Source organism: Kogia breviceps, chromosome 1 (genome assembly GCF_026419965.1).
Source record: "Kogia breviceps isolate mKogBre1 chromosome 1, mKogBre1 haplotype 1, whole genome shotgun sequence".
Classification (NCBI taxonomy): Eukaryota; Metazoa; Chordata; class Mammalia; order Artiodactyla; family Physeteridae; genus Kogia; species Kogia breviceps.
Window position 1 is genome coordinate 79,927,942 of NC_081310.1, and position 19,139 is coordinate 79,947,080.

Consider the following 19,139-nt stretch of genomic DNA (forward strand, 5'->3'; position numbering starts at 1 on the left):
TCTAAAATTCTCCAACTTCAAGTCTGGGCAGGGCTACCCCAAAGTCAGAGAGACTACATGGAGAGGGTTCTAAAGATCAGAAGCTCAGTGAAAATCACAGAAGAGTAGGTGGGTACAATTAGGTAGATAGTAAAATAATCCATTATTCTATCAGAGGTAGAAACATATAGGAAAGTTGATCATCGATTATTATTGTCAATTCAGTTTAAAGCATTTTATTAATCATACATACACATTTTTCAATGTCTAATTCTCATTGTGCTCCTTTCCATTCCATAGACTTGTCTATCGCTTTCCCAGAGCTCTGTGTCCCTTATTTCTCACTGTTCCTCCAAAAAGTACAATAAACAATTTCCAAGCCACTCATCATCATAAACCCTGACATGTTAAATTACCCCCTGCTCAATTTACGGACCACATGGGCCCATAAAACTCCTCTCTCACCAGCAAACCACCCCACACAAAATTCTCACTTCCCCTTTTCCCTCCTGGGAAGGATACTTCTTAAAGGAACAATTGAACCGCACCCATCCCCTTCCTTCCTGCTGGAGGTGCATCCCCCAACCCAGGACACTAGGGGGACTCCTTACCTGGAAGGCAGTTGCACTCAAAGGCGAAGTCACCAGTCTGCCGGCAGGTGCCTCCATTGACACAAGGGGAGGGCGCACAGGGCACGTAGGGACTGTCACAGTGCTGGCCTGTGAAGCCCTGGGGGCACTGGCACTGATAGGAACCCGGGAGGTTGAGGCAGGTGCCACCGTGCTGGCATTGTCCTGGAACGTCACACTCATTGACATCACTTGCACACTTCTGCCCTGTGAAGCCTGAGAGGCATGTGCAGGAGAACTGGTTGGCCACAGTGGTACAGGTACTTCCATTTGCACAGGGCTGAGATAGACAGGTATCGGTCCATTGGCACAGTTTACCTAGAGGAAAGATAACAGAACTCAGTACTGCCCACAGAAATGAGGGTCAGCCCCATCCCACCACCCCACATCTCCCACCCAAAGGGTGACGTAAGGGAGCCACTGCGTGGAGAGTCCCTAAGCTCTTTGAATTTTATAGGAAGTCCATATCAGAGCTTCCTCAAGTTCACCTGACAGGGGCACTCACTCTCCAGGACCCTCAGCTGAGACACAAACACTCAGTGGATCACATGGGAGGGGGAGGGACTGTAGGTTAGTCACAGGAAGCCTACATCAATCCCTGCAGCACAGGATCCAGAAGGGTCTGGATCCACCTACTGTCTCACACCTGCTTGTCTTTGCATAAGCTGCTCCTCTGTTTGGAAGGCCATCTTCCTTTGTGGTTACCTAATGGGCTTCAACTTATCTTGACAGCTCTACTCATAAGTCATCACTGCTGTAAAGTCATCCTTAATGCTCCCCTCAGCTCCCCAAATCCCCACCCCCTCTCCCTCACACACACACACCCTGGCACATGCAAACATATACCCCAAGTTTGCTGTTTCTTTTTATATCACCTGTCACACTGGCAGGGGTCAGATCCCTGTAGTAGGCTCTCAAATCATGTCTTTTGAATGAATAAAATGTATTGATATTTTCCACAATAAATTATGACTAAACAGACCTCTTAGATGATAGAAACAAGTCAATGTGACTTCTATTTCCCTTAAACACAACACACATGCACACGTATTCTGGGAAACATTTTGTTGATTGTGGTCTTGACAAAAATATTGCTGGATGTGTTTGAAGGAGATAAAGACTCTCTGGCTTCTTATATATGGAAATAACTAGAAGCTGTCATGAGAATAAAGGTCTAGAAAGGTAATTCTTGTGGACTCTCTCAGGTAGGAAAGTACTAGAAAGAAGCAGGAAGAAAGTACTGAATCTCAAGGCATAACTCAAAGGAATCAAAGCAGTTTCTTTGAGGTAGAAAGAGAGAGAAAAAAAAATACTCCCATGCTACTAGTAAATTTGGTATTCACGTGGTTTTTTGTTTTCATTAGTTTAAGCTTTTTTCAAAACTAGAGATATGAGAACCCCCGGAATTTGTTAGTACTGCAACTGGTTGTCTAGATAAACATCCAAATCTTTGACCCCAGAGAAACGCAAATGACAGTCATGACAGCTTCTCTAAAAGGGAGAGAGAGGTGACACTTGAGCACATAGAAGCGCTCTCTGCCTATAAGGAATATCAAATCAAAGGGAAAAGGTGCAATAAAAATTTGGGTACAGCATGTATATCTCAGAGTGCTAAGCAGAGAGAAAATGAAGGAGCCTCAATTTTTCTTCCTAGTTTTTCTTCTGAGAGTTACTTACCTACAATGGAGAACAGATAAAAATGGTTACTTTTGAAAACTGTGTATATCAGAGTATTTGCTTACAACTGAAACAAGAAGGTCTCTGACCTTGGTTTCCCATATACGTTTTGTACAAGCACTAACTTCCTGCCTCTGTTTCTTTATGAGTGAGGTGAGCTCATACGGTCTGACGAGGTGGTATAGTGAGCTATCCCAAAACCAAAAGGGTGAGCTTGACCTGTGGCAGTTCCTAAAGTGACAGACAAAAGTGGCAGATGTGTAAAGATGATCAGAACCCTGCAGACCACCAAGAAGAGTTTATTTTCATGGCAAAGGAATACATTTTAATTTGAGGGTTATTTCAGAGTAACATTTTAGTTATGAAGAAGGCACTACTGCCATTTCCACTAGTCAGGAATAAAATGTGTTAAATAGATATGCCTTCCCTTTGCCTTGTGGAGCCAAACAACTCGAAACTGACAATCAGGAAAAAATTATTCTCTTAACCACCAAATCTCTTCAGTGACTCACAGTATCAATGCTGTCATAGTCATGATGGAAATAACGGATCATCCTAACTATCTTCTACCCGTAACAACACCTTTTAATGAAAAATCAGTAGAACAAGTATTCCAAACTAAATGAGCCAGTCTAGTTTTCTGAATATGTCTTTCATTTTTTATTAGATTTACAGAATTGTTGATATAGTGGGGGACAAAATGATGGATAGTTCTCTTTTTCTCGTCTAACTTCATAAACACGTGTGGTTCATTCTGAATAAAGCTCAGACCCAGCTTTGAAGAACCCACAATATAGTCAGATGAGACATGTAAAAATTAATTACAGTAATATGTGACACATAAAATAACATAGCATAGAGACTAACTGTGTAAAGGAATCAAGAAAGAGTCACTAAGAGTTTACAATAACATTGGGCAATCCCCAGTCGTAGAAAAGGGCGTTCCAGGCAAAGGGGTGTGCAAAATCATGGAGGCAACAGGAAGCATGACATTTTCAGGAAATGATGAGAACGCTGGCGTCACTAGAGCTAGATGCGTGTGAGGAAGTGAGGCTATAAGAAGATGTAAGGCCTAGACTGTAAGGGCTACGCAAGCCATGTAAAAGAGTTTGTACTCTGCAGACGATGAACAGTCACTAGGCTGGTAAGCAGGTGAGTTTGTGAGAAGATCTGCATTTATGCTAAAGATCCGTGGTAATGTGACAGGTGAACAAGAGGGGGAGAAAGTAAAGGCAAGGAAACCAGTTAGGAAACAACTGCAGGAGTCCAGGTGAGAGATGACCTGGACCTCACCTACAGAGCAGAAGAGGAAATGGAGAGGAGTAGACAGGTGAGAGGTATTTCAGAGATTAGACTGGGTGACTGAGTCTAAGTGGGGTACAGAGAAGTGAGAGGGAGCTTCTAGTTTGGAGTGTTTGGAGTGTACATTGGTGCCACTATTATATCAACATGTTGAGTTTGAGGTACCTGTCGAATTTCTAAGAATAATATGCAACGGATGGTTAGAAATATGAGCCTGAATGGCAGGGTTGGCGTGGAGCTAAAAGGATGACCACGAGAGGCATCAGCAAGGGATGAAGATGGTGAGAGTTGAAGCAACTGAAGACAGCGAGATTCCCTGGGGAAAGCTGTGCTATGACTCAAAACAGGGCTCAAAACAGAATTCCAAAGAACACAAAAATTAAATGCGTGAGGACAAGGATAAGGCAATGTAGAAGCAAATGGAACAATCAGTTTAGAAAGCTCGAAAAGCCAGTGCCCTGAACGTTTGGGGAGAGGAGATTTCAAGGAATAAGTTATCAGTAACACGAACAACTCTTCTTCCGGTGACAGTGAAGTCATTCTGATCCCCAATCCTGATATATATTCTTCAGGCAGTCAACTACTTCTGAGTATCTGACCCTTTTTCTTTCTCTCTCCCCTTTCAAAAGGAACTGAAGGATAGTTGATTGGGACATTCCAGTTCCTTACCACAATGTTAAACATGTACCAGAGTTGGGGGACCCTAAAGAACCAGATAACAGTATCTAAAAGATGCTAAATAAAAGTACCTGCTGACAAGGGGAAAGTATGGCCTTGAGTCCCATTTGTTACCTGTAAAACCGACTTGGCAGGTGCACTCATAGGTATCCCGGCTAAGCACATGGCAGGCGCCTCCATTCAGGCAAGGGTGAGACACAAAGCAGGGGTGAGTGGTCGAGTACTGGCAGTCCTCGCCTGTGAAGCCCGGGGCACACTGGCATGTGGCTTTCCCCAACATAGCCTGGGCCACACACGTCCCACCATTCTGGCAGCGGTTCTTCTCACAGGGGTCTCGATGTTGACAATATTCTCCCAAGAATCCCTCTGGGCATCTGTATGGAAAAGAGAGGAAGGAGTCCATGAAAACTCTTGACTTCTTATAAGTCCCCAAACTTACAAGATAACGCAGTCCATTCAAGAAAACACTAGACTGTAAATTGAGAAACCTAAAGGTACAACTGTAAAACTGACTCACTTTAGGAGAAGAAGTGTTTAGAGTACTTAACTGCATACTCTCATATCTTTTTGAGTTTTGGCAGGTGACAGAATATCAGGTGGGTGACCCAGCATGGTCTGCCATGGCCAGTCAGCATGACCCTTATTCAGAGGCAAAATACAGCCATAGCTTTTTTTCATGTAGATGCATGCTGGTATGCTGTAACAGCACCTATTTGTGCAGCACTGTTGATACTTGTCATTAAATTCATTAACTTTCTCATTTTGACTAAGTCAATTGATAGAATTAAGACATTCACATGATAATGTATGGACTGAGCCTCTTATCCTCTCCAATTTAAAATATATAAAATATCTCTCAAGCATTGAGAAATAATAAGTTCTACTTTTCTTGTTTCCACTGAGACGTCAGTTGGCCTATACTTAGACTTCGGGGTTATGTTCAAGGGGTTGAGACTGTGATAAAGAAAAAGGAGGTACAGGAATGGGGAAGGGTTCAAAGGGGCTTTTCAGAAACTTAAATCTGTTAAGATATTAGTAGCAGGCAGCTTTCCTAACCAAAAAAAGAGCACAGAATATAATTAAAATAACATTTAAAATATCTAAGGTACCATACAAACACCAAAGTGAAGAAGGGAAAACAATTCAAGAATAACATTCTATAACATTTTCCACACACTGTGTTGAGGAATCTTTTTATATGCCATCCATTGATTCATAAGATACACAACCATCCCAAATTGTGTGTAATATTTACAACAGCTTTCTCTAAACACCATAAAAAAGGCATGGAAAGTCTCCATTTTCATAACGAAGAGGTTGTTCAAATGGGACCTCTAAGAAGCATTTAAATGGAACACAAAGTCTTTGATTCTAACTATAAATCTTGCCATTTGGCCATAACCCAGATATTTGGTTCAGCCTCTTTCTCCATTTTACGTTTTGGAGGATAGAAAACTAACTGCAGGGCTGTTCCACCATTACCTCAAAGATAACACATTTAAACCAATGTGTTTAAATGCTATCACATCTTCTGATGCTCAATCACTATGTTCTGACCCTCCCAATCACCCAGACTTGAAGCACTGGGGTCCCGTCTCACTCCTTCTTGTCTTTGCCAACCATATCTGTGATGTTTTATTAGCCACTGGTTGACCAGGTGAGGTCTTTAGAGGTCACAGTTTTGAGAAAAGGAGAACCAGATATTTGGGAACTAAGACAGTACATGCCCAGATGAATTACACAGTAGCTAAAATGGCTGGAGGAGGAAACAGAGCTAGCAAGTAGCTACAGTGGCAGTGATTTAACTGACCCCAGCCTCCTCACCTTTTCCCAGAGCCCTGAACTGTAAGAGTGGCAGAGCCAGGAGCAGCTAGAGCTCTGAGCATCCTCATGAACAGATGAAGCTAGAGAATAAGAGGCAGTGAGGAGAGGGCACAGCACTGAAACAAAAGACTGGCTGAGGTTTTCAGTGAGGAGTCTGCACCTCATATGGTGAAGAGGCCCATTTGGAGTCCTGGTGCTATGACCTTGGACAAGTTATTGGGTTGGCCAAAAGGTTCGTTCAGTTTTTTCCGGAATATGGCTCTAGTAGAGCTTAGTTGTCTTTAACTTCATTCGAAACAATTTTGTTACACTGTATTGTGACAGCTGTCATATCAGTGTACATTTTTTTAAAAACATCAAAATTGGTGAATTTTTGTGTAGTACTGAAGATGGAAGAAAAAAGGCAACATTTTCGGCATATTATGCTTTATTATTTCAAGAAAGGTAAAAACGCAACAGAAACGCAAAAGGAAAAGATTTGTGCAGTGTATGGAGAAGGTGCTGTGACTGATCAAACGTGTCAAAAGTGGTTTGCAAAGTTTAGTGCTGGAGATTTCTCGCTGGACGATGCCCCATGGTCAGGTAGACTAGTTGAAGTTGATAGTGATCAAATAAAGACATCAATTGAGAACAATCAATGTTCTACCATGCAGGAGACAGCCGACATACTCAAAATACCCAAATCAAGCGTTGAAAATCATTTGCACCAGCTTGGTTATGTGAATCGCTTTGATGTTTGGGTTCCACATAAGTTAAGTGAAAAAAAACCTTCTTGAGAGTATCTCCACATGTGATTCTCTACTTAAACATAATGAAAACATTGCGTTTTTAAAACAAATAGTGATGGGCAATGAAAAGTGGATACTGTACAATAATGTGGAACGGAAGAGGTCGTGGGGCAAGTGAAAGGAACCACCACCAACCACACCAAAGGCCGGTCTTCATCCAAAGAAGGTGATGTTGTGTATATGGTGGGATTGGAAGGAAGTCCTTTATTATGAGCTCCTTCCAGAAAACCAAATGATTAATTCCAACAAGTACTGCTCTGAATCAGACCAAATGAAAGCAGCACTCAACAAGAAGCATCCCGAATTAGTCAACAGAAAATGCACAATCTTCCATCAGGATAACACAAGACTTCCTGCTTCTTCGATGACCAGGCAAAAACTGTTACAGCTTGGCTGGGAAGTTCTGATTCATCTGCTGTGTTCACCGGACATTGCACCTTTGGATTTCCAATTATTTCCATCTTTACAAAATTCTCTTAATTGAAAAAATTTCAATTCCCTGGAAGACTATATAAGGCACCTGGAACAGTTCTTTGCTCAAAATGATAAAAAGTTTTGGGAAGATGGAATTATGAAGTTGACTGAAAAATGGCAGGAGGTAGTGGAACAAAACGGTGAATATGCTGTTCAATAAAGTTCTTGGTGAAAATTAAAAAATGTGTCTTTTATTTTTACTTAAAAACCGAAGGAACTTTTTGACCAATCCAATACTTAACTTCACCATCAGCTCTCACATTTTAAATAGTTAATAAAGCTACCTGCATCATGAAGCTGTTGTAAGAATTGAACAAAATCAAGTATGTGAAAAACTTTATAAATACATAAACGTTTTGCAGATGAAAAACATTTTTTTCTCTCTTTGCACTTATTGAGGAAAAATATAATGCTTTATTCAAATCACAGCTTGATTTTATAATAGAATAGGTTATTTGTTGATTATTTTTTAAGTAAAGGAGGAAAAATTGCCAACGTAGCATAGGTAAAATTAACCCTGAGCTATATTATTAAAAGCATTTTCAGCTTATTCAAGATATCTGTTATGGATGATATTAGAAACTGCAACACAATTCTCATTCACAGTGACAGTCCTCTGGGCATTAAGCCTGGCTAACACCTCTGGATTCTCCCACACGGGAATTCTTTGCCTTGTAAATAATGGCAAACTTTTAAACCTGGGTGGGCTTTGCCCAGCTTTGCTTCCACCACCTCCCCAACACTATCATATGGCATCTGCTCGGAGAATGCAAACTCATTCAAAAATGAGCTTCACATGGGCTTCCCTGGTGGCGCAGTGGTTGAGAGTTCGCCTGCCGAGGCAGGGGACATGGGTTCGTGCCCCGTTCTGGGAGGATCCCACGTGCCGCGGAGCGGCTGGGCCGTTGAGCCTGCGCGTCCGGAGCCTGTGCTACACAACGGTGAGAGGCCCGCGTACAGAAAAAAAAAAAAAAAAAAAAAAAATGAGCTTCATAAACATGTAATGAAAACGTAAGGTTCCCAGGAAAATGAAAACAATATGCCAGATTCTGAAGCCAAACAAACGTATTCCTGAATTATCTATTACTAAGGTTTAATCTACATTGTTGCTTCCTACCAGTATGAAAAAATAAGTTTCAACTAAGGTATGTTTAAGAAACCAGTAAAAATAGAGGTGGTAACTACAGCTTGTGGGTCTACTCTGACCCACTGCCTGTTTTTTATGGCTGGAGAGCTAAGAATGGTTTTTACATTTTTAAATGGTTGAGGGGAAAAAATCAAATAACAATAATATTTTACGACATTTGAAAATTATGTAAAATTCAAAGTTCAGGGTCCATACATAAAGTCTTATTGGAACGCAACCATACTCATGTATGGAGGGATTGTCTGTGGCTACTTTCGCACTACAATAACAGGGTTGAGTAGTTGTGATGAAATGATATGGCTTGAAAAAGTGTTTGCTATCCCGTGCTTTACAGAAAAAGTTTGCCAATTCCTGACTGATAGAATATCTGAAGCTTAATTCTATGTATAGCATCCAACATGCTTATTAATAATGATGTTGATGATGAAGAAGAACATTCTCCTATCAGTTTCCACAAAGAATGTTTCACTCATTCATTCATGCAACAAACATTTACTAAGTGCCAGGCATTGTTCTAATGCGAGGAAAATCCTTGAACTCGTGGAGTTTAAATTCTAGTAGGAGAAGACAAAAAGCAAAATTAGTAAGTAAAATATATAATTTGTTATGTGACATTAAGTGCTATGTAAAACAATAAAACAAGAAAGGGGCACAGGAAGGGAATGAACTGGGGATAATGGAGGTGGATAAGTGAGGTATTTCAGTTTCAAATAGGAAATGCAGAAAAGGCCTCACTGAAAGGCACATTTGAGTCAAAACGTGAATGGGGTGAGGGACTAGCCATGTAGGTATGTAGGGAAAGCATGTTCAAGGCAGAGCGAACAGCAAAAGCAAAGGACCTTAAATAGGAAACAGTCCTGGCATGTTTGAGGAATAGCCAGGAGACCTCTGTGGCTCCACCAAAGGGATTAAGAAAAAAAAGTAGCAGAAAATAGATTACAGCTATAACTGGGAGGCAGATCATGATGGGTCTTCATCTAAATGAGATAATACTTAGATATGATGTACAACTGATTTATTCTCCTGAAGTCCATGTACAGAAACACGTCTTATTTTTATGGGAAACTAGACCCACTGTTGGTATAATAATTAAGACTTTCTTATTTAAAATGTTCTAGAGGGCTAGACATCAGCCTATTCCTTTACCTTAAAACATGTACAAGTCTCTTTTAACCTACATTTTTCACTAAGCCTCATTTCCCTTTCCAAATTCTTCCTTCACAAACAAACTTCTATAATTGTAGCCTAATTTTACAGCTATTTTCCCTTTCTTTTCCATTTTCTTATTTGTTCCTTTGCAGTAAAACTTACATTCTACTTACTGCCCAGAAACTATGTCCTAAGAGCAATGACTTTCCCCTTGTCAAGTTCAATGGTCTCATCTGAGATTTCTTCATAAGGAAATTCTCTCTCTTATAGGAGGTACTGCTGACCATGCCTCCATCACTCTACTTGTTTTACATTTGGCTTTTATGACTCCCTCTGTATCTCAAAGCTTGGTAAATTCTTAGTCTAGATTTCTGAATCCTCTTCTCCTTCTTCCCCATCAATTTGTGGTCACTTGCAACTTAAGTCTGGGCTGGACTACTCTTTTCTCTCTTAGGCATTTGTTATTTTCGTCATTGTTCATTTTGTTTTAAGCAACGCCCTTCATGTATACAGCTCCAGTTCCATATGTTCAGTTTACTAAAGGTCATCTACTTACCCTAATATATCCTGCCAATACTTGAAACTAAACATTTCAAAAGTAGGATTCTATTTCCATGAAACTTTAATTCCTCCATTTTTCTAAGGTTTCCATTCACAATCTCAAAAGTCATTTTTGGTTAATCCTTTTACATTATATATAACTTATGAACATGTTCTGATGTCTTGTTAACTGAATTCCTATAGTACTCATCATTCACACGCACTGTTCCCTTTCTGATAAAAAATTCTGATCATCTTAAAAGCCTCAGGCCAGACATCTTGTTGCTGTCTTTTTCCCCACTTCCATCCATCCTTGTAATAACAGAACCTTGGGATTAAAGACACTCTAAGATAATTTCTACCCAAAGAGATAATTCTTTCCAAAATATCCCTAAAAGACGACCACAGCCTCTACTTGAATAAAAGTAGTTAAGCATTATGTCTGAGAAATAGAATTTAATAAATACTTGAAGTTATTTTGTCCTATTATTAAAAGCAAAGACACTAGAACCAGATCTCCTGGAATTCAGTCCCATGTATTCTATGAGTGATCTTGAGCAAGTTACTAAACCTCCTTGTTGTAAAATAAATTTAAAAATAGTGCCTACCTTGTAGGGTTTTAAATAATTGTAAAGCACTTAGAACAGTATGTAGCACATAGTAAATGCCATGTATTTGTTAAGTAAAATAAAATTACTGGCTCACTACTTTAACAATAGAACTCTCTTCAGTGTGGGTGGATCCCCATGTCAGGAAGCTCTTTCTTTCTGATGTCTTCAAATTCTACCTTCCTTCCTAGGTATGTATATACCAAGAGGGATAAAATGTAAGTCCATGAAAAAATCCGTAAAGAATGTTCAGAGCAGTATTATTCATAATAACGAAAAGTAGAAACAACCCAAATGTCCATAGCTGATGAATGGATAAATAACATGTGGCATATCCATAAAATGAAATATCATTTGCCATAAAAAGGAATAAAGATTTGATACATGCTGTGACACAGATGAACCTTGAAAATACCATGCTAAGTGAAAGAAGCTAGACACAAAAGGCCACATATTGTATGATTTCATTTTTGTGAAATGTCAAGAATAGGCAAATCTATACAGATAGAAAGTAGATTAGTGTTGCCAGGGGCTGGAAAGAGGGGGAACTGAAGAGGGACTACTAAGGAGTAGAGAGTTCCTTTGGAAGGTAATGAAAATGTTTTAAAATTAGATAATGTTGATGGTTACACTTAACTGTGAATATACTAAAAACCACTGAATTGTACACTTCAAAAGGGTGAATTTTATAGCATGTGAATTACTATTGGTGGGAATGTAAATTGGTGCAGCCACTATGGAAAACAGTATGGAAGTTCCCTAAAAAAACTAAAAATAGAGTTACCATATGATACAGCAATCCCACTCCTGGGCATATATCAATATCTAGACAAAACTCTTTAATTTGAAAAGATACATACACCCCAATGTTCACAGCAGCACTATTTACAATAGCCAAGACATGGAAGCAACCTGTCCATGCCCATCAACAGATGAATGGGTAAAGAAGATGTGATATATATGTATATACCCATACACACACACACACACACACACACACACACACACACACACACACACACTGGAATATTACTCAGCCATAAAAAAGAATGAAATAATGCCATTTTGCAGCAACATGGATGGACCTAGAGATTATCCTACTAAGTGAAGTAAGTCAGAAAGAGAAAGACAAATACCATATGATATCACTTTTATGTGGAATCTAAAATACGATACAAATGAACTTATTTACAAAAGAGAAACAGACTCACAGACATAGAAAACAAACTTATGGTTACCAAAGGGGAAAGGGAATGGGCAAAGGACAAATTAGGAGTATAGGATTAACAGATACAAACTACTGTATATAAAATAAACAGTAAGGTCCTACTGTGTACCACAGGGAACTATATTTAATATCCTGTAATAAACCATAATGTAAAAGTATATATATGTGTGTGTGTGTCTGTGTGTGTGTGTGTGTGTATATATATATATATATATATATATATATATATATAAAACTGAATCACTTTGCTGTACACCAGAAACTAACACAACATTGCAAGTCAACTATACTTCAATAAAAATGTTTTAATTAAATAGTATGTGAGTTATATCTTATTTAAAAAAATAATTTTGCCTCCCTATAATTTCCACCTGCTGGCTATGCCTGTCTTCTAGAACAAAATGGAACAAGCCTTCCGCTTCTCTTACATGTGGCCCTTCAAGAATTTAAAGATTGGACTTCCCTGGTGGCGCAGTGGTTAAGAATCCACCTGGCAATGCAGGGGACATGGGTTTGAGCCCTTGTCTGGGAAGATCTCCCATGCCGCAGAGCAACTAAGCCCATGTGCCACAGCTACTGAGACTGTGCTCTAGAGCCCGTGAGCTACAACTACTGAGGCCACGTGACACAACTACTGAATCCTGCGCACCTAGAGCCCGTGCTCCGCAGCAAGAGAAGCCACCACAATGAGAAGCCCACGCACCACAACGAAGAGTAGCCCCCGCTCGCCGCAACTAGAGAAAGCCTGTGCACAGCAACAAAGACCCAATGCAGCCAAAAATAAATAAATAAATAAATAAATAAATAAATTTGTATATATATTTAAAAAAAGAATTTAAAGATAGCTATGTTGACTCTTTGTTTTCTTTTTTCCAGGATTCAGTGCTTTGGACTATTCCAGACTTACTCACCATTTTAGTGGCTCTCTGATGCTTAAGATAACAATAGTAATAATAATAACAGTGAACAACATTTTTGAAGCACTTACTATGTATTATGTATTTGCTAAGCATTTTATTCTTATTACTCCCTATTAACAGTTATGTTATATTATGATCTCCATTCTGTATACGAGGACCTTGAAGCTTAGAAAGATGAAGATTTCAGAGCTACAAGATATCAGAAGCAGGATTCAAAGCCAGGTATGACTCCAGAGCCCACGTACTTCAAAACTGGGCTATCCTGCCTAGCCCCAACTAGATGATTCTAGTTCATCAAAAACCTCTTTAAAAGGTAGGGCCCAAAATGAAAAAAAAACATCTGACACATATGTTCTTACCACTACAGCATAGAGCTGGACCATCACCTCCTGTGACACTGTTGTTTCTAATATTGCAGACTAAAGTGGTGTTCACTTTTTTAGAAGTCACAAAATCCAGTCAGTTAAAAAGTCCATATTTTTTTTCACATGAACTATTTTTATGCCATATTCCTCCCATCCTATATTAGTACAACTTGTTTTTTGAACCCAATAATTGGACCTGTAATTTCTTTCTTTTAAATTCACCATGTTGAATCTTTACCCCAAGTTTCCTTGATTGAGATAACTTTTACACTTTATTCATATAATCACAGAATCTCAGCACTGCACCAAACCTCAGAAGTCAACTGATCTGAACCCCTATTGCACTGATAAGAACACCAAAGCTAACTGACCTGCCCCAAGTTTGTCTGCAAATGTAGAAATTTCCCCGAGTTTTGCATCATCTACAACTGTATTTCTATCTTTACCTAGATCCTTTATCAAAACACAGACTATCACTTAACTGAAAGTATTCTACGAAGTCTTGCCCCAAGACCGGTAGCCATTCAGTCAGCTCTATCATCTCAATTACCCCAGCATCCTGTCCACACCTCTCCATTAAGGGCAGCCAGAAAATTGCTCATGGAAAGAATGACCCTTCTCAATTATAATTTTGATCATGTCACTCTTCTGCTCAGAAACTAGCTTTTGGGCCCAGCCCCTCAAATCCTTAGAATCTATGACCTACTTGTCTGCCACACTCCTACCACCCATCTTACTCCGCAGAGATCCATAACTTAAGCACTCCAGATTATTTCCACATTCATGTCTACTCTTCCCTATATAAATATCTTCTTTCTAATCTCCAGTGAGAAACATCACATTTTCCCATCTGATAATGTCTCTAATTTATTTTCCTTCCATCGATCCTTGCTTCAGAGACCTGCTCAAAACCTATGTCCATTATTAACCTTTCTCCACACCATCTCACCATCTCACTGATCAGATCATCGCTGATCTAACAGTAGTTGCATTCTATGTTACATGCTACATAATTTCTAACAGTGTGGCTCTTCTTCATTTAAGCCATAATTAGGTCTTTCCTGTGCCTCTCTCAAACTCCCATTTGATATTTTTTTTGTGAGAAAGGGCATATCTTCAGACCCTGGCACAGGTGCCTTGAATACCATGAACACCTATGTTGCAAAATCCCCTCCCAACCTCACACTATGCTCTGCCTGGTAGAACACAGGCCAAGGCCACCGTAAGAATTATCCTGAGGTATAAGATTATCTCTCACACCCCAGGAGGCTACGCAGAATTATGAACATGGGAAGAAAGGGGAGAAATGGGAGAGACAGCCAGAAATAAAGGGCCCCTGTTTCCTAAAGCAGGAGACCTTTCGACTTTGCAAATCCCTATTCAACTGTAATACAAGTACACCATATACCCTGTTAGTCTGAGTGGGAATTAAGGCTCTCCGCTGAAAACAGGAGCTTAAATAGCCCTCTTCTTGAGATGGCTCAAGTTGAGTTTATCATCCAAGTTCCCTTATAAATCTTTAGTTCTATTAAGTTATTAGAACTTCTATTAAGTTCTATTAAGTACAACTTTTGGAAAATAACCTAAATCTTGAACTAAAGGTGTATATAAAAAATTTCTAAAAGATAACCAAAAAACTCTAACAGCTGCCTTTTGTTCCCAAAACAATATGAATGCCCACCTCTCTGGAGGGAATTTATCACTTATTTAAGTAGTATTCTCAGTGACTTCCTCCTAATCTCTTCCTTTCTCTGGCTTTGGATCTCTGAAAGAATATAGTTCACAGAGGAGGCTGTGAGTACAGGGAAAGTTCTGGGGGGCTTTTTCCCTGTAAAATAATTTCACAAACTAATCTGAATACTTATCAGCTCCATACAGATATATTCATGCCTTTTTCGGAAAAAGTCTGCCATTTCTGACACAAAGAGGTCCACTCTTTCATTGTTAATGTTCAAACACACACATGGCGAATGAGGTGAAGGGGAGGGATGGAGGAAAGAAAAGAGAGAGGAAAACAAGGGATTCTTCCTAATGGAACTAGAAAACATTCCAACTGAATGGATGCCCATACAGTCCCCCCTCAATAAAACAGATGAAAACCAGACCCCAACTCTCACATGTCACCAGCAGCCTGGAATCGTTTACATGTAGCCACTTTACAGATTTCAACGAAGCTGGTATTTGAATAGCAATTCCAATCTATCTGGCAATGGCTGCAGTTCAGGATCAGTCTCCCTAGTAATACAGGACAGAAAAATTTGTTCTTTCAAGTTTCCTAAGTGAATAGCCACTCGTCTAGAGAAAAGCTTAAAACACTGCAGCAGCTTGTGTCAGCTCCAAGATGACTGTAGTTTGAGCAGGAAATAAGCCCCTTTTCCAAATAAAAGCCAGTGTTCTCTCTCCTTGTTTTCTCCACCGAATGTTCTGTATCAGCAGGGTGAGCCCAAATGGCATGCAGGGCTTCGCTGCAGCTCTGCCTTTAGCTTTTTTTAGCGAGGATTTGGTCATTAAAAAAATAAAACAACAACGCAAAACCCCACCACATACAAGAAGAAGAAAAAAAGAGGCGTGCTTTACGAAACAGCTATTTCAAAATCATGATTTTTAAAAAACTATACAGAATGTGGAACGGAGGGGAAAAAAAAATGTCTCATGTGGGTTGTGTCGGCCCTGCAGCTGCTCCTCATTAAAGCTCCTCTTTACTCCCTCTGGGCTGGTTTCCAGCAGAAAATTCTTTAAACAGAACTCCGCTTTCAACCCACTTTCTTCTTGCTCTGGGCCTCTCGGCCCCCCAATCCACAGTGGCAGCCTGCCCTAGCTGAGCTCTAGAGGGGGAGCTGTCGTTAAGGGAAATGAGGTAAGAGCAGAGGGAAAAAATAAGAAACCAAATTAAGCATTGGTCAGTAACAAAGGTCTGCAGTTTGAAAAGGCCCCAAATCAGTCTGTTCTTTCCTGTGACCATAATGCCAGCTTAGTTTCCTGCCCCCTCCCCCAGGCCCCGTTGAAGTGATAAAAAATAATTGCTAACAGCCAAGGCTAACTGTAACCAGTTAAAGTTCCTATATAACACTTAATTCCCAAGGCTCTGGCTTACAAACTCCTAGATGCCCCAGAACCTACAGAATCAAGTCTAAACTCTTGGTTGGCATTCAAGAGGCCCAACCTACTAATCCAACCTCACCGTCCCCCTCCTCTCAGTACCATCAGTTTGACGTCTCATCAGACTGTCAACTTTTTAATTCTATAACTCTGCATAAAGGTAACCAACTGGGTTGTGCTAATTACTCATTTTGTTTAAAAAAAAAAAAAGAACAAAACAAAACAAAATAGTACATGAAGACTTCTCGTTAACTTCCTGGTAAAGAGGGGAAAAGGGAAGAGCTCTGTGATGCTAACTTCTTCTTGCCATTCCCACTCCCACTGTCACCTCCCCTCCCACCAAAAAAGAAAGAAAAAAAAAAGGAAATACTATAGCTTACTCAGCAAGAAGGAAAAAGAACTAAAAAAAGCATTCATGAAATGGTACAGATGAACTGGTTTGCAGGGCAGAAATAGAGACACAGATGTAGAGAACAAACGTATAGACACCAAGGGGGGAAGCGGCAGGGGGGTGGGGATGGTGGTGGCATGAATTAGGAGATTGGGATTGACATGTATACACTGATATGTATAAAATAGATAACTAATAAGAACCTGCTATATTAAAATTTAAAAAAATTTTTAAAAAGTATTCAGGTATAGAGTTAGGGCCCAGTGCTGGGCTGTTTGCGGTAAAACACACTTTCTAGGGCTTTGCTGGTTTGATGTAAAGGAAACAAAGACAAATATACAATCAATTTCTCTCTCTCTCACTCACTCACACACTCACACACATACACACACCTTTTTTTTTTTTTTTTTTTACCACAACTAATAAAGACTACCAAATACTGCAGGACAGCCCATTTTTCTACTATGTAAATTCAGCTTCCTGAACAGAACATTTCTGCTTTTCTTGTAGAAGTAGTTCAGAAAATGTTAATCTTGGTTCCCACATTAGGCTGAACGCTTCCAAATTAAAAGTTTCCCACAGGAAAAGGATTTCATGGGGAGTTGTGAGGCTGGGAATTGTCTTCTGAAACTCCACCTCGCTGGGTTTCCACGTGTTCAGCTTTTTCAACCACCCCCCCCCATCTGAATAAAGCAATAAACACACACCGATTTTAATAAATCCAAACCAACCAGAAGCTGCCGTGGTATATGCTTTAAAACTGTTCATTCATAGCACTGTTCATCTTCGTCAGAGACTATGAAATCAGTAACCACTGCAATGGGAAACCATGCTTTATTTACGTAAGAATTTGCAAACACCCTTATCTTCCAGTTTATAGTCTGGGCTCATTTATCAGAACTCAAAAGCTGAACTGAGTGCCTAGCCTCTTCAATCATCACTTGAAAGATTGGGCAAGGGCACACAAACAGCACTGAAAGAGTTCTGTTGCTGCTATAACAGAAGATGGTCTTTCCTCTGTCTTCTAGCACACAATCAGTACCTTACCATATTTCACTGCACTGGACCCTGAGAAAATATCTACTTGTGATTAAAACATGGCAAACATACTCTAAACACATAAGTTTACAAAAAACACCCTTCACAGTAATAGGCAAAAATGAATGAGTTAAGCCAGTTGTTCCCAAGCTATGCACTGTACAGTAGCTGCATGGAGTCTGTAAACGCTTATAAAACACTCACTAGACTACTAAATAATGTCCTGTCCATATTAAATGGACTGTAAATGCTGTGACAATTTATTAAAATTTTGAGGTATTATGAAGGGTTATTGAATTCTGAGTAGATTTTGACATTATGCATTGTATTCAAACAAGAGACCGTGAAATGGCTTCATCTCAAGATCATCTCTCCTTTATGCCTCACTCTCGCGAGGCTCAGCTTCTTTAGCTCCTAGAACATGTTACAGTGCACCTCCAGACCTTTGTACATGCTGTTCACTCAGCCCAAAACACTTTTCCCCTCCCGCTTCTTAAGCCCTAAAATTCCTTTAAGCTTCAGCTCAAATTTTATTTCTTTTGAGAAACAGGCTTGATGCTCCCTGCTGTATATTCCCATAACCCTAACATATATCACTCATTACCTTGTATTATGATTATTTGTCTGCCCAACAGACTAAGAATTATTCATCACCATATTCCCAGTGCCTAATACAGCAACTGGCATATAGAAGGCATTCAACTATTCAGTGCTTATATTCTTAACAGAAGCCAAAAGGCAAAATGCAAGGGTCCATGGAGTCTTTACACCTTCAAAAGACTTTAATTATACTCAAAGTTTGGGAACCACTAGGTTGAGCTATTTACCCAAAGGATTATCAATACTAATTAAGATTCCTGATATATAGAGGACTTCTTAACCTTCACTTACCCCTAAATCATTTAAAGTAGGCAAGCCAAATCTATATGGAGTAGATTTTTTAAATCACATATTCCCCCAAAATATGAAGTTAACACACACACACATACACACACACACACACACACACACACACACACACAGAGTCTGCATTTTCTTTTATACTTTCATTAATCTTTGATAAAACACTGACTACATGAAGCACCAGGATCCTGAGTGACAGAACATCCTGCAAAGTGGCCTCAGTAACATAAACTGCTACACTCTTTTTAGAAACTTAGCAGTAAAAATTAAACAAAATTTCAGAGAAAAATATTGAGTGTGGGTGCTTGCTTTCTGTTCTCCAACATGAGTAGGTGAACACCTGTAAAATTCTGAAGTCTAAAAAATATTTGAAAACAGAAAGTTCCAAAAGCTTATGGTT

The 19,139-nt window shown here is 39.6% G+C and overlaps 1 protein-coding gene across 2 annotated transcripts in view; it reads right to left on the reverse strand.

Annotated features, from left to right (window-relative positions):
* The window catches only part of NOTCH2 (notch receptor 2), a 182,463-nt gene that overhangs the window by 93,738 nt on the left and 69,586 nt on the right, over nucleotides 1-19,139 (reverse strand). For both annotated transcript variants that reach the window (XM_059071567.2, XM_059071559.2), the window contains exons 3-4: nucleotides 4,380-4,639; nucleotides 591-926 (exon numbers count right to left, since the gene is read on the reverse strand). In XM_059071567.2, coding sequence (XP_058927550.1) covers nucleotides 591-926; nucleotides 4,380-4,639 — 596 coding nt within the window. The remainder of the gene's footprint in view (nucleotides 1-590; nucleotides 927-4,379; nucleotides 4,640-19,139) is intronic.